This window comes from Felis catus, chromosome D1 (genome assembly GCF_018350175.1).
Source record: "Felis catus isolate Fca126 chromosome D1, F.catus_Fca126_mat1.0, whole genome shotgun sequence".
Taxonomy (NCBI): Eukaryota; Metazoa; Chordata; class Mammalia; order Carnivora; family Felidae; genus Felis; species Felis catus.
The window spans coordinates 46,821,387-46,836,147 of record NC_058377.1 but is presented as its reverse complement, the minus strand read 5'-3'; the positions used below and the strand labels follow the sequence as shown (position 1 = coordinate 46,836,147).

General features: G+C 33.6%; 1 protein-coding gene across 15 annotated transcripts in view; it reads right to left on the bottom strand.

The window, feature by feature from the left end:
• Positions 1-14,761, bottom strand: part of PICALM (phosphatidylinositol binding clathrin assembly protein) — a 100,188-nt gene that overhangs the window by 31,713 nt on the left and 53,714 nt on the right. For 8 of the 15 annotated variants that reach the window (XM_045038646.1, XM_045038648.1, XM_045038644.1 and 5 more), the window contains exons 9-13: positions 12,675-12,760; positions 10,440-10,563; positions 10,039-10,175; positions 7,336-7,439; positions 1,689-1,838 (exon numbers count right to left, since the gene is read on the bottom strand). In XM_045038646.1, coding sequence (XP_044894581.1) covers positions 1,689-1,838; positions 7,336-7,439; positions 10,039-10,175; positions 10,440-10,563; positions 12,675-12,760 — 601 coding nt within the window. The remainder of the gene's footprint in view (positions 1-1,688; positions 1,839-7,335; positions 7,440-10,038; positions 10,176-10,439; positions 10,564-12,674; positions 12,761-14,761) is intronic. The other 7 variants (XM_006936869.5, XM_006936871.5, XM_006936870.5 and 4 more) reach the window with 2 other exon arrangements.

Below are 14,761 nucleotides of genomic sequence, written 5' to 3'. Positions count from 1 at the left end.
TCTAGTATATTCCTTTTGTTACAGACTTTCCTTGGATAGCTTTTATATATTTTTACTCTTCTATTTCAATATGAAATAGCAATGGCCTTTAGCACTTAAGTTTACTGACCTCCATTCTACCCCTCTTTGGTGAATAGAAGATTGACAGCCTGAAACATATGCACTGCTCTGACTTAAACGATGGAAATGATAGCCCCAAAGCAAAGATACCTTTCATACCCCAAATTAAAGCAACTGACTTAAAAAGACACAAGAAACCATATTTACTAAATATATACTAGTTCACATTCAGTAAGCATAAAGAAAATACAAACTTATTAGAAAACCTGATTCAAAGGTAACTCTAGTAACCCTTTACTACCAGGCAAATAAGGTACTATATTTCACAAATTTTGTGAAGAGTAACAGAATGTGAAATTGCGTTTCAACCACTTTTTATTTAATTTGTAATGAATTACAATGACATACAGGAATTACTGTAATTAATTATTATAATTTGGAGCTATAAGACTAGTTATATATAACTAGGGCACCTGCCTTGGAACTCTCTCAAATCTCCAACTATTGTTTTCTCGTCACCTCCCTTCTGCCCCATTAGCTATATACAACAGAATGTTCAGAATATGGCCACATGATCTCTTTAGGGTACACAGATAACTTTCTGCATGCTGATTTAAACAAAGATTTAAATTTACATCACTTTAAGCTGTTTCTCTGAATTGAATAAAAGCAATTTCACCAACTTTTAAGGAGCGTTTATCATCTTTTTGGAGGTTCAAAAACATTAATTTCAGGTTAGTGTATATTCAAAAACTTACATTTTCCTGTATTAACTCTAGAATGAAATTCTACCATTTTATGGATTTTTATACCACAATTAAATGCAATTTAGTCAAGTTGTTTTTTATTTTCTACTTGTCACTTATCTCCAAGCTAACAATGAAGTGAAACCCTTAAGAATGGGACAGGGCGCCTGGGTGGCGGACTCGATTAAACTGACTCTAGATTTCAGCTCAGGTCATGATATCAGGGTTTGTGAGCTGGGGCCCTGTATGGCGATGACAGTGCGGAGCTGTCTTGTGATTCTCTCTCTCTCTCTCTCTCTCTCTCTCTCTCTGCCCCTCTCCTGCTCATGTGCACCCATGTGCTCTCTCTCTAAATAAATAAACTTAAAAAAACACAAAAGAATGAGACATACAGTATGTATTTATTTGAGACAATATAAATTGGACTATTCACAGTATTAAAAAAAAAAAAAAAGAGAGAGATAGCTACTAAGAGTGATTAACTACCCTCTCTCCCAAACACAGAGGGGGAAAAACAGAAGCATGCATAAACATGTTGGTAACTTTTAAGAGATGTTACCCTATAACCAACTCTTCGAATTAATAAAATGTGACAAATGATGTTAGACAGCTTGAGCATCACACTAATATGATAGATAACAAAACACTAAAAAAAGCACAACTTGAAAGGAAATTTTCTTTCCTAAAAACTTGGATTAAATAAAATTAGGGCTACTAGTGTTAATTTAAAAATCTCACTACATTAATGCTATTTATTTTATTTTAAAATTTGATATTAAAATCCAAAATTATTGCAGTGCCTTAAAAATAATTGATGAATACGTAAAAAATACTTAGGCAGTATAAACATTAATTGGAAAGAAAGGTTAAATTGTACTTTACCAACAAACATTTCATGAGTAGGTGTCCTAGTAGTAAAAGTGGATACATCTGAAGAAATGGGAAGGTGAACATCACCACTACTTTTTGTGAGGAAAGGATTTAAGCTTGGAATGGCATCATCAACAGCATCTACAGTAGCAGAGAAAGGATCTGTGCAGTCCAAGTGCATTACAGCAAAATGAAGAAAGGAAGTAAATTAATTAGTATTGCAATTAGTCAAAAGATGCAAAGTGAAAAGTAGTAGCTATATTATTGTTTATTAATCTCAGTGCAAAATACCTAATCATCAACATCAAGATGGAAGAACTACATTTAATTATTTTAAAATGAATCCTCAGAAGAAAACATTTATGTATCCAATTAACATTGGTAGCATACTAAGGATAGATCTGCTTTCCAACATCAGGAAGCAAATAGTCAGATAGTTAAAAAAAGAGAAAGAAACAAAATGCATCTATAAAAGAGCCACCCACCCTGGACCATGTTCCCTGCCCTAGGTGGGAATGCATTGGTTTTCATGGCACAGCTATGTTTACTCAAATAACAGACATAAACAATCACTATGTGTGTGGTATTGAGTAAAATTTCAAAAACAAAGAGAATCAGGGGTCAAGGGGTATTTCTAACAGGTGGAGGTAACTCGTGTATAGGTTCAGAGGTAAGAAATTAAAAAATACAGATGAAATGGTCTAATGATTTAGAAAAAGGAAAGGAATTTTAGAAAAATGAAGAACAGAGGCATGAGTGGTGGCCATTTAGTAAACTGGGAACGGCTCTGAAGGTCCAGTTAAGGATTCTAAAGCCAAATCATTAAGCCTTTAAACAATTTGCTGAAGGGACGCCTGGGTGGCTCAGTCAGTTGTCAAACGTCTGACTCTTGGTTTTGGCTCAGGTCATGATCTCACGGTTTCTAGGATGGAGGCCTGCGTGGAGCTCTGCACTGACAGTGCAGAGTCTCCTTGGAATTCACTGTCTCCCTCTCTCCACACTTCCCCCATCTGCACTCTCTCTCAAAATAAATAAACTTAAAAAATAAATAAATAAATGATTTGCTGAAAAATAACAAAAGTACTGTTCCATTAGAATAGTACAAAATATATATTATTACCAAATCCTACCGTAAAGTTATTTTTAGAATCAGATAATTACTTTACCTATACCTCATTCAAGATAATCATCATTCTAATGATTGAAAGCTACTCATCCTACCTTAAGTAAACAAGGAGAGAAAAAATAAAAAGCAGCAGAAATACTTTTAACCTGTACTTCCTGTACTTTTAACCAGCAGCCTGTTCTTGCCTATCCTTGTCTAGTTTGTGATCCTCACTTAACAATGTAGTAAGCACTGTATTTTACCCTAAGACTGACAGAGTAAGACAGCAAAGGGCTTAAGGACCAGCTCATTCACTATAAGCATACTTTCCCTAAAGTCAATAAATTCAAATCCTACAACTGGTTAAAAAAGAATACCAAGAAAATATTGAGATCAGTGGCTTATACAGAATCTTTTTATGAAACTTTAATTTCTGTATTATTTTTTTGTATTTTTTTGTATAATTATTTTCTAGGAATTAATCATTTTTACAGAACATCAATTCACACCCCAAAATAAAGTCCTACAAATGTATCAAAATTCAGTGATGTAGTGTTCAAACTCATATGATCATGTTTAACATCTTTCCCACCCCTCCAACTCCTGAATAAATGGAACAATGGATAGAAGAATCCAAAAAAGTAACTGAGAATTAAGAAGTAGAAAACAGATACAAGAAATGGGTTTTCTATACCAAAATAAAAATGTAATGATAACCAATCTAACTCCTTCCTGAGTAAGAAAGAAGATGCATTATGTTTACAGTTGATCAATTTGCTGAAAGTACTATTTTAAAATACTGAATAGTGGTATGGAGTTTTTGAAGTATATCATACATTGTTAGACTCAAAACATCTCTCTAGTTTTCCTTGCCTTTGGCTATGAGAGAAGTCTTTCAAAAAAACACATTTTTCTATTACCAATCTATTGGTTGATGAGAAAAGACATGTTTGGGAAAAGTTGTTACTTATCTGCTACTCTAATGAATGCTTAAGTTTTACCTAAGTACTTATTATCAATCATCTTCTACTATATGAAACATCCTAGAGAAGAATATACAGAACCATGTATATAGGTCAATCAGACAATAAGAAAAAAACAGTTCTTAATCTACTTGACAAAACACGAGGTAATCTAGATGATGTTAATCTGTTAGTGAACACTATACTATCAATAATAAAAACAGGGCGCCTGGGTGGCTCAGTCGGTTAAGCATCCGACTTCAGCTCAGGTCATGATCTCACAGTTCTTGGGTTCAAGCCTCACATTGGGCTCTATGCTGACAGCTGAGAGCCTGGAGCTGTGTCAGATTCTGTGTCTCCCTCTCTCTCTGCCCCTCCCCTGTTCATGCTCTGTCTCTGTCTCAAGAATAAATAAACATCAAAAAAAAATTTTTTTAATAATAAAAACAAGTTCATTAAGATAAAAAAAAATAATAATGTTTCAGCTATCCCAACTTAAACTTTATTTACCAGACTGGCAACTACTATAAATCCCCTAAACTTTTAAGAATAGTTTTTATCATTATTCATTTGACGGTTTAATTTTGTTACAACATTCAAAACTAATCCAAAAAGTTGATCAAAATAGTGTTGAGGTCCTAAATACTGGATATCTACATTTACACAAAGACAAATGAGTTTTTCATATAGTGTTGTGTGTTTTGTGCCAGCTGTGAGTAAAGCAAATTAAACTTCAGAAAGGATAATTCTTTTTTGCCTAAATTAAACTTTGAAATCTTGCTTAAAATATACATCAGTGCATTGAACTGACAATATTGTATATTTTTAGATATGCTGTGACACTAAATTTTAAAGGTGATATAAACTTAAATATTCTCACCTATTAGTATTCAACACCAAGTGCTTGTTGAGACTCCAAACCATTTCTTGAAAAATCAAAGGCTCATTAATAAATGCAATGAGGGGAACAGAAGAGCTTGTGTTCTCTCATGTTCATTTTTAGGTGGAATCTTAAATGCCTTTTATATAAACATGCAAACCGAACTTCCCTTTAACTCTACATTCCTAACTTATCTGTGGTGCTTGGGATAAGAACTAAGTTAATACCAATTCTGTTTTAAAAATACCAAATTTGTTGTTTAAAACCATTTTTAGCAAATGAAAGCAAGAGAAACATAGAATAAGATCCTATCTTTGTTTTGCCACATGGTATAAAAGCAGCATGATGTAAAATGTCACATTATTTCAAATGTTTAGGTAAATGGTTAATTTCAAAAAAAAAATCTTTAACACTCTACTGTTATGATCAAAACATTTTATGTACAGTTTAAGATTTATTTATCTTAGTCTAACTTTAATTTTAAAAATACAGTAAAAAATCTTAATCCGAATGTCCTCGATATAAAAAATACACTGAATTAAAAAGTATTGAAAGTCTTCACTTAAAACACTCTTCAGCTATCCAATTATGCAGAAATCAAAACTCTAAAATTATCACCAGCTCAGAAACCAAGTATCTTTATATGGAAGTCAAGACAAGATATAATTCTTAAATTGAGAGGCTCATAGTAAAAATCACTGTCCTTTCCTCACATGTAATAAGCTTTTGGAAAAATAACAGTCAATTGCTACGGCCTCTGTTCCCACTGTACTTGATTTGTATTTTTAATACTTTTAACAGTCTCACTTGTACACAGAAAGCCTAATGTTAAAATATGAAGGAAATTTTGATGGAAATAATACAAAGAGTAAAATAACCTAAAACAGAAAACTAAAACTTGACTACATGTATTCCAACATACTGTTTTCAAAACTGCTATGAAATAATTTCTTCCGGCAGGACATAAAACAATTCTTAGAGGCTGAAATTACTTGAAATTATTCTCCCACAATAATCGTCTACCCACCTTCATATAAGAGTTCAATAATCCCAAGCAGAAACTTTAACTTTTCATTATTAGAATTAACTATCCAAACAAAACAACTTCACAGTTCAGTTTCTTTGAAATGTCCTATCAGTTCTCAATAAGCCTACTGTAAAATTTCTCACCTATTTTGAAAAACAATGTTCAGCGTTAACTTCGGAAAAAACAACTACATTGTTTTTTATAAAAGCGGGGGAGGGTGAAGCAAGTTAAAATTGTTTAAATGGCCATGTCAATTCTATTAAACTTTTCTAAAACAATTCATAGTAAGCAGAAAATACGTGTGTAATTTTGCCGATTAGAAATCCTAAAATTAGGACTTATCATTGGGATATTAAGGAATTACTTTCAGATAAATAGTTCTAAAGTATTTATTGACTTTAAACTAGCTTACCATTTTTAGAAATTACTTCTTAATCGTAAGATTTAGCTAAATTAAACTAATCTTCTAAGTTAGTTTTTTAATCAAGTCATGGCTCACAAAATTAGTGTAGAAATCTAGTGTTCTAGTGTTTCACTATTCCTGTTTCCTGCCATATCCTGAACCAGAAATAAGCTGTCCAGAAAAGAAAGAAAACATCCACTCATTCAAAAAACATTAAAAATCAAAGCATCTAGGCTTGATAATACAGCACTGAACAAAATATTTTAAAAGCCCTGCCTTCACAGAGATTATGTTCTATTAAACTAAATAGAGCCTTAAGAATTAACTATAAAAAATGAAACAAAAAAGTTTTTAAGACTCCAATCATCAAAATATAGATGAAAAGTCTAGTTCATGTTAACATAAAAACTCACAATTAATTTATCTTGCTATAAGAGGTAAACTGATCAATTCAGATTTTACATGAGCAATGAAAATTTTAAGGTAGCTTGCCATTCTCTATAGTTCTGCAGACAGCATCCTCTCAGAATATCTCCCCTTTCTGTCCCAAATAATTTTTGGGACATATATGCAAACAAAAGCACCAAAACCAAGCAAATGGAATCACTTGAAAACATATTATATGTCTAAGCAAACCTGCTTAAAAACTGACAGGGACTAGGCTCAATCCTTCAAAGATGCCAGGTCAATGATCATGATACAGTCACCTTAAGATCAAAGAACTACTCCAGGGCAGCAAACATTCCTATTGCTATTAGGGGAAAATTCTTTGAATACCAAAATCTTAATGATCTAAATTAAAAGCTGTAAATACAAGTAGCATAAAGTTTGTCATAACATTCCCAGTCAGAACACAGTTTATTGAGTAGTAACACTGTACGCGTTTTATTAGAATCTATCATATATTTACATAGCATGAGTTTTCTTCCCCCATTAGTCATTTTATTTTCTATACCAAAAGCACAATAACCCTTATGCATTTTCTGATTATGGAATAGATATTCAACATTGAAAGAATGATTTCATACTTCAATATACATTGGGTCCTTCCTTTTCACCTTCATTAAAACCTCATTTCATAATTTAATTGAACAGAAATTCTAAAATTACATTTACAAATACATGAATGTCTTCAAGGAACAAAATTACCTCACTGCCATTTTAAATATTTTTAAAGTTCACACGTATCAAATGTAACCAGAAAGTACACAAATGAGTGAAACACTACAGAATGCAGATGGGAAAGGCTTACATAACAAATAAAGAATTCATTAATGCTTACCTCCCCATGTACTTGCTACCTGAGAAGTAGATGGCATAGGAAGTACAGATGGGTGAAAAGTTGGCTGTTGTAAATCAAGCAGATCATTTGGTAGCTTTGATGTGCTAGAAAATATTTTGAAAAGATTATTTATTTATTAGGTAAACCTTGCTGTATCGGCCACTCCCTTCTCCTGTCCCAGTAAATAAAAACATTAAAAGTAAGAAAAGGCCCCAGTAATGTAAACCTCAAGAAGAGAAACAGTTTCAGCAAGGTAAGAGTTGCATACCTTTAATATATACAACAGCATATCTATATTTATAGTAGCATATTTCTACGGAATTCAAGTACCATATCTTAAATTTATATAGGATTCAAATAATTATACTATACCCCTTTTGGAATGTATCAGTGACTCTCCTGGGAAAATACTGATTTCCTTACGGAAATGTACCTAAACAACATGATTCTGAAATATGAAACATTATGGCAATTTTAATTTTTTTAAGGAAATTTGTTTTCTTACTTTTAATCTTCAAAGAACTTCCATTACATTTGTAATACTAACCCCTCTAACAAAGCAAATTACCTGTTAATCTCACTTGCCCTGCTTCAATATCCAAACATATCAATAATACAGGAAAAAATTATACATGCATATATGATATAAACTTATAACAGAGCCACCCCATTACACAACTACAGGGGGCATTATTTACATGATATGTATGACTTTTATGTGATTAAGGAATAACAACTAAAAAAAGATACCAGAGGAGTGCCTGGGTGGCTCAGTCAGTTAAGAAGCCAACTCCTGAATTCGGCTCAGGTCACAATCTCATGGTTTATGGGTTCGAGCCCAGGTCAGGCTCTGCACTGATGGCACAGAGCCTGCTTGGGATTCTCTGTCTCCCTCGCTCTCTGCCCCTCCCCAACTTGTGTTCTCTCAAAAATAAACATTAAAAAAAAGATCACAGAGTTTCCATGAATTGAAGCATTGTGGACAAAACAACATACATCATTTTTAACTTATACTTACTCAAAAACAAAATGTCTCTTCGATGTAAAAAACAGTTTTACAGATAAATAAAAATATAAATGCATTTAGTGCTTTGGGGGAGAAAAACAGAATAAGGCAATATGCATTCTGTTATAGGCTGTTAAGATCTGCCTTCAATTAGAATTAAAAAGGTAAAAACTAAGAGTGTATTAAGTGAAGTAAAAAATAGCCAAATTAGTTCTTTATCTAATAATTTTTTTCATTCTTAAACATTCAGCTTCTTTTCCATTTATTTCCCCTAAGACAGAGTTCTTTCTAAGGTCCTCAAGTGGGGATGCTTCATGGGTTCAAAGTTATTTTAATGGGGATTTAAAAAGGCAGCATGCCAAACAACAAACAAAACAAATGAGAAAACAATAATTATAAAGTTGAAAGAAAAACACTAAATTCAACAAACATCTATTAAGACTTTAGGGAACAGGCAGCAACTAAGTAAGTTACATTGAATGATGACAGGTCTCAGGTGGGAGGGAAGACCTTCTAAGGATGAGTTAATAATAAAATAAAAAACAGCAACAACAACAAAATCAAAGATATTGTTTAAGATTGTGTGCTTTAGTATATAAGACTGTGCTAAATCTTATGCTAGCCACATGGCAATCTGTTGGAAACAGAAAATCTTGGGCCTCACTTTATATCTACTGTATCAGAAACTCTGGGGGTGAGGTTCAGAAAGCTGTGGCTTTAGAATCTCTCCAGGTGATGGGGCGCCTGGGTGGCGCAGTCGGTTAAGCGTCCGACTTCAGCCAGGTCACGATCTCGCGGTCCGTGAGTTCGAGCCCCGCGTCAGGCTCTGGGCTGATGGCTCGGAGCCTGGAGCCTGTTTCCGATTCTGTGTCTCCCTCTCTCTGCCCCTCCCCCGTTCATGCTCTGTCTCTCTCTATCCCAAAAATAAATAAACATTGAAAAAAAAATTAAAAAAAAAAAAAAAAAAGAATCTCTCCAGGTGATTCTGCTGCTTACTAAAGAATGAGAACCACTGACCTATACCATACAATACCTTATGTGGAAACAGGTTTTAAAAAAAAAAAAAAAAAAAAAAAAAAAAGATTAAGAAATAACAGCCAGGATTCAAACCAGAATCTGACTTCCAAACTTCTACTTTAAACCACTCTGAGGTAAAAGATAGGACAAATTTAAAATAAACCAATTATTTGAATTTTCCTGGAAATATTATTATTTCTATTATTAAATAGCTTCAATTATTGACACTGCAACAAGATTATTGATGTTGGCCTGGTAGGCCTCAATACCACAGAAATCTGACAACTAAACTCTTACGGTGTTCCAGAGTACGGAGTTTAACATAAGGCAATAAACAGACATGAAAGACATTTAATATCCAATGAAAGGATACTGTGAAATATATTACCATACCCCTATATGTACATATCCATATATATAAATGAAACATCTGCCCCATAGATTACCCACTACATTCCAATTAGTATAAATTTGTAACTTAGCCATTTTCCATTTCCTAAATATGCAAGGTATATACTCTTAACATTTTATATTTAATTATACCATTATCACCACTTATTAACACCACTGTGTGAACTTCTGAATATAAAATCATAAATTAAACTAAATTTGAAAAGCTCTTTCTATTAGAAGCCTTTAGATCTAAGTATTCAAAGGTAATCTTTACCTTCTCCACCTACCTGTTAGAAGAACTAGGGGTAGAAAATATGTCAATGGCTGGTGCAGTCATTATACCCCCTGCAGAGGTGGACACAGGAGAGGCTGCAGTTGTTAAAGAGGTATGAGGTTTCTTTGCAAGTTCTTTTAGGCGCTGTTCCTGTTAAGAAAGGAAACTAGCATAAGGAATCCAAAACCCGGATTTGTTTTATGGCCACTGGAAAAAAAAGCATTATCTAATTGTGTTCTGATAGCAGAAAGGTGTTCTTGGTTTCATCAGTCAGTCAATGTCAGGATGAAAAATCAGATTATTGAGTTTCACCCCATTTGGATAACTATCATTAAGTTAGTCTATTTAGAGGTTCCAATTCCTTTATGAACACCTGTACCTGTTTTTCCAAATAAAGAGAATGCAAACACCTACCTTTAAAGCTTTTAAACGAGCCTGTTCTTCCTCTAATGCTGCCTGCTTTTCCCTTTCATCCACTTTGGTTAGAGACAGGCCAGTGCTTGCCAGGGAAGAGACTGCGTTGGAAAGTGTTGTTGCCCTAGGAAATTGGACAAAGGTAATTTGGCTTTCTGCAACCTGGTTATAAAATGGTCTGGCAACACTGCCATGGATTGGTATTACAATTATGAATTTACCTTTTGGAGTAAAAATCAGTACTTCAGATAAAATATTCTACCTAGTGACCCACAGGATTATTAGCAATTAGCTAATTTATACAAATATTCCCTGCTTTTTAAATTGTTAAGACTTTGGAAAGAGTTCACAATAAAGGTATGGGACACTGCTTCTTCCAAGCCCCAAGGAAGGGAACTAATGCAATTAGAAAAAAGTTCACATACTCCCAGGAAAACCCTGATGGGTAAAATATATTGAATTTCTCGCAGGAAATTACTCCACTAATTTACAGCGTAGGTTTTGGCAGTACAACTACAGGAACACTAAAACATTAGTACCAGTAATAAATAATGTGTGTCTAGAGAGGTTTCCATTATAATACCACCCAAAGATGTCATTCCCGGAGGACCACAGGTTCCTTCAAAGACAGATCAATTTCGTCAGTCCATCTGACACCTCCTTTCTATCTGCTACCCTCTTGCCAAGCTAGAAGTTCCTTTCCAAACATAGTACACACGCACAATGCATCACCATAGCAAGCCACCTCCTTCCCTTTATAGCATACCATAAACCCCAACAACATATATTCCCGAATGTCAATTCTAGGCAATATGAACACATCTAGGAAGAGTTCTAACCTGAAGAACTACTACTCATGACCTTCACTCATTTTCCTTTTATCACACACCAATCATCATTAATTTATACTCTAAGCATACAAGTGGCAGAACTACTAATAATTTATGTAAAATCAATTTTTATAAAATACAACTCAGAAGACAAGGGAAGAGTAATATAGTTGTGATAGAAATGCAAGAAACCCAGCAAATTTTATGATAACAAAAGTATGAAGTTAAATCAATGTACCTCAACTACTTGGCCATATTTTTTATTCATTTCTTATATAAGTGCCACATAATTTGGTTTATGCTTCTAAAAACCTACTAGAAAATTGAAAGAACAAATTTGGAATGAAAAAGTACTAAAATCCAGTAACATTTTCCTTTAAAAATTACTTAAATTCTGCTACCACAAATAAAGTTCTGAAACAAAAAAATCTAAAGAAAAGGTTCTTATTACATTTTACAGAATTTTTTTCATGCCATTAAAAGGAAATCTTCATAAAGAAACATGAGAATTACTCAAGTCACACTACCTAACATAAAACTCATGTTACAAAGTCAATATGAGATGAACCGTGCTATTTTCAGTTTGCTAGGTTAACTGGTTTTAGTCTTGGAAATCCACTCAAAGCCCAACAGACTGATTAAAATATGTCAAATATCAACCCCATGAATTGGCATCAGAGAAAGATAATGATATTTGCTATCAGATATCCTAGGTTTGAGTCCCAGAATTACTACCGCACACTTCACTGGGCCACAGTGAGGGTTAATCAAATTTGTAGACAGGCATCTTATAAGTACAAGACACCACATGAATAAATGAATTATCACTTTTAAGAGAAATACTGACACTGTGAATACAGCTGTAGACCAAGTACTCTGTGTTATCATCTTAAGAGATGCTGACATCAAGGGGCAACTGGGTGGCTCAATTAGTTAAGAATCTGACTCTTGGTTTCAGCTCAGGTCATGATCTCATGACTTTTGAGATTGAGCCCTGTGTCTGCGCTGACAACATGGAGTCTGCTTGGGATTCTGTCTCCCTCTCTCTGCACCTCCCCTGCATGCTCTCTTGCTCTCTCTCTCTCAAAATAAATAAATAAACATTTAAAAAGAGAAAGAGAGAGAGAGAGAGAGAGAGAGAGAGAGAGAGAGAGAGAGAGAGAGAGAGAGAGAGAAGAGAGATGCTGACTTCTATTGAAGATCAGGAACTATTCCAAGAATTTACATGTATTAACCCATCTAATCCTTGGTAGCAGCCCTACCAGGTAGATATCATTAAGTTCATTCTAATATATGATTAAATCAAGATAAGGCAAAGTTAAATGCCTTGACATTTAAAAGGTAGATTCATCAACTCTCTCAGAAACATAAAAACCTGCTCTTTGCCCTAGGAACAGTAATATACCTGCTTGCAGCTGTAGAATCTTTGATTTTCTTTCCTTCCAAGGAAGCTAAATGTTGTTCCAAAGCATCAAGTAGACTGCTGGGGGCCTAAAATTGTACAAATATTAAGATTTTCAGGATAAAGAGACCATTGGTCAAAATAAATTAAGTATCACCTAACATATGAGAGGAAAAAAAATAAATAGGTATATTCCTCATGAATTAACAGTGGAGTTTTGTTTTTATTATGCTCTTATTTTTATTACATAAGCATGACCTAGTAAGGGGTATTAATAAACCTAATCAAAAAAAAATTGAGACTATGTAAACACGAAACATTAAAGAGTTCTTGCAAGTACTTTCATTAAATATATTAACTTATTTGAATTTTAAATAAAAACATACTCTTAAAAGCTAGACATATCATTGGGAATGTTTCTGGTATTTTTAGTAAGTACTTGAGTAAATCAAAGTGTGCAAAGATTATTTTTGGTTACTGATAAATGAAACTACAGACCAGCATCAATAAAATGCAAATTAAAATCACGATGAGATAAAATTTCTTAATCACTAGAATGGCTAACATTAAATAGATTAGCAACATCATATGTTGGTGAAGATATGAAACAACTGGAACTCTCATATGATGCTGGTCAAAGTTCATCCATCTTAAAAAATGATCTGATTTTTTTTTTATGAAGTTAAATATACATCTAGCTTAACTACCCAATTCCATTCCTAATTATTTATCCAAGGGACATAAAAACCTGTCTCTACAAGAAAAGATTTGTTGAAGAATGTTTTAAGTAGCTTAATTTACAACAGTAAAAAATTACAAATAATCCAGAAGTCCATCATTTGGAAAATGGACAAACAAAACTGTGGTAAAAGTCACACAATGGAATACTATTCAGCAATAAAGAAGAATGAATATGAGTAATACATTCAATAATAAGGACAAAGCTCAAAACACTATGATGAGCAAAAGAAGCCAGATATAAGAATAAATACTTGTGTGATTCCATTTATATCACATTTAAGATCTAATAAAATTATGCTGTTAGAAATCACATCAGTAATTTGTGTTGGGGACTAGGGAAGGACCAGAAGGGGCCACGAGAATTGCAGTGATAGAAATGATTTAAATACTGAATGGTATGCTGGTAACACAAATGTTTAGTTATCAAGCTTCACTGAAATGGATACTTCACTCAATTTTGTTTTAAAAAGAAAGACTGGCCTTTAAAGACTATATATCAAATCTCAACTTAGTATGAAAAGCTAGTTACTTTCAAAAGGAAACCTTTTCAGTCAGTTGAAAAGGAATTGTTCCCTATCTTTAAGTGAAACAAATGCATCAGGAGCATTTACTTGCCCCAAATATTCTTTAGGATTTGAGATAAAGAGTTACTGGATTGTAGGCATCTAAATCTCTCTACCAATTATGACTTCAACAATTTCCTTCATTCAGTGTTTTCCCTCTACATGCAAAACCTTAGTATAAGAAAGATACAGTAGAAAACCAATTAAAGCCAAAAATATTAGATTATAATATTAACTTCTATGTTGAACTGAGAACACATGTATACCACTTCCCAATCCCAACAAAATGTCTGCTAAGACTCCCAAAGACACTAGTATTATCTTCATTTTACAAATAAACAACCTGAGACAGTGAAAATTAAATAACTGGCCCAAGATCACTTGTATGATTCACAGCAGGAGCCAACAAAGGGTCTTTGGTATATATGACTTGAAAGTCTAGATATTAAGTACTATGCTACAGAATCCTTAATTAAAACTGGGCATTTGATGGGGTGCCTGGGTGGCTCAGTCAGTTAAGCATCCGACTTTGGCTCGGGTCATGATGTTATGGCTCGTGGTTCAAGCCCCGCGTCTGGCTCTGTGCTGACAGCTTGTAGCCTGGAGCCTGCTTCAGATTCTGTGTCTCCCCCTCTCTTTGCCCCTCTCCCGGTCTGTCTCTCTCTCAAAAATAAACATTTTTTAAAAGTTAAAAAAAAAAAAAAAGGCATTTGAACTGTACACATTAAAGGAAATAAACTAAAGGAATGGTATAGTAATGGCTAGCTCCACCAACATAAGAAATGA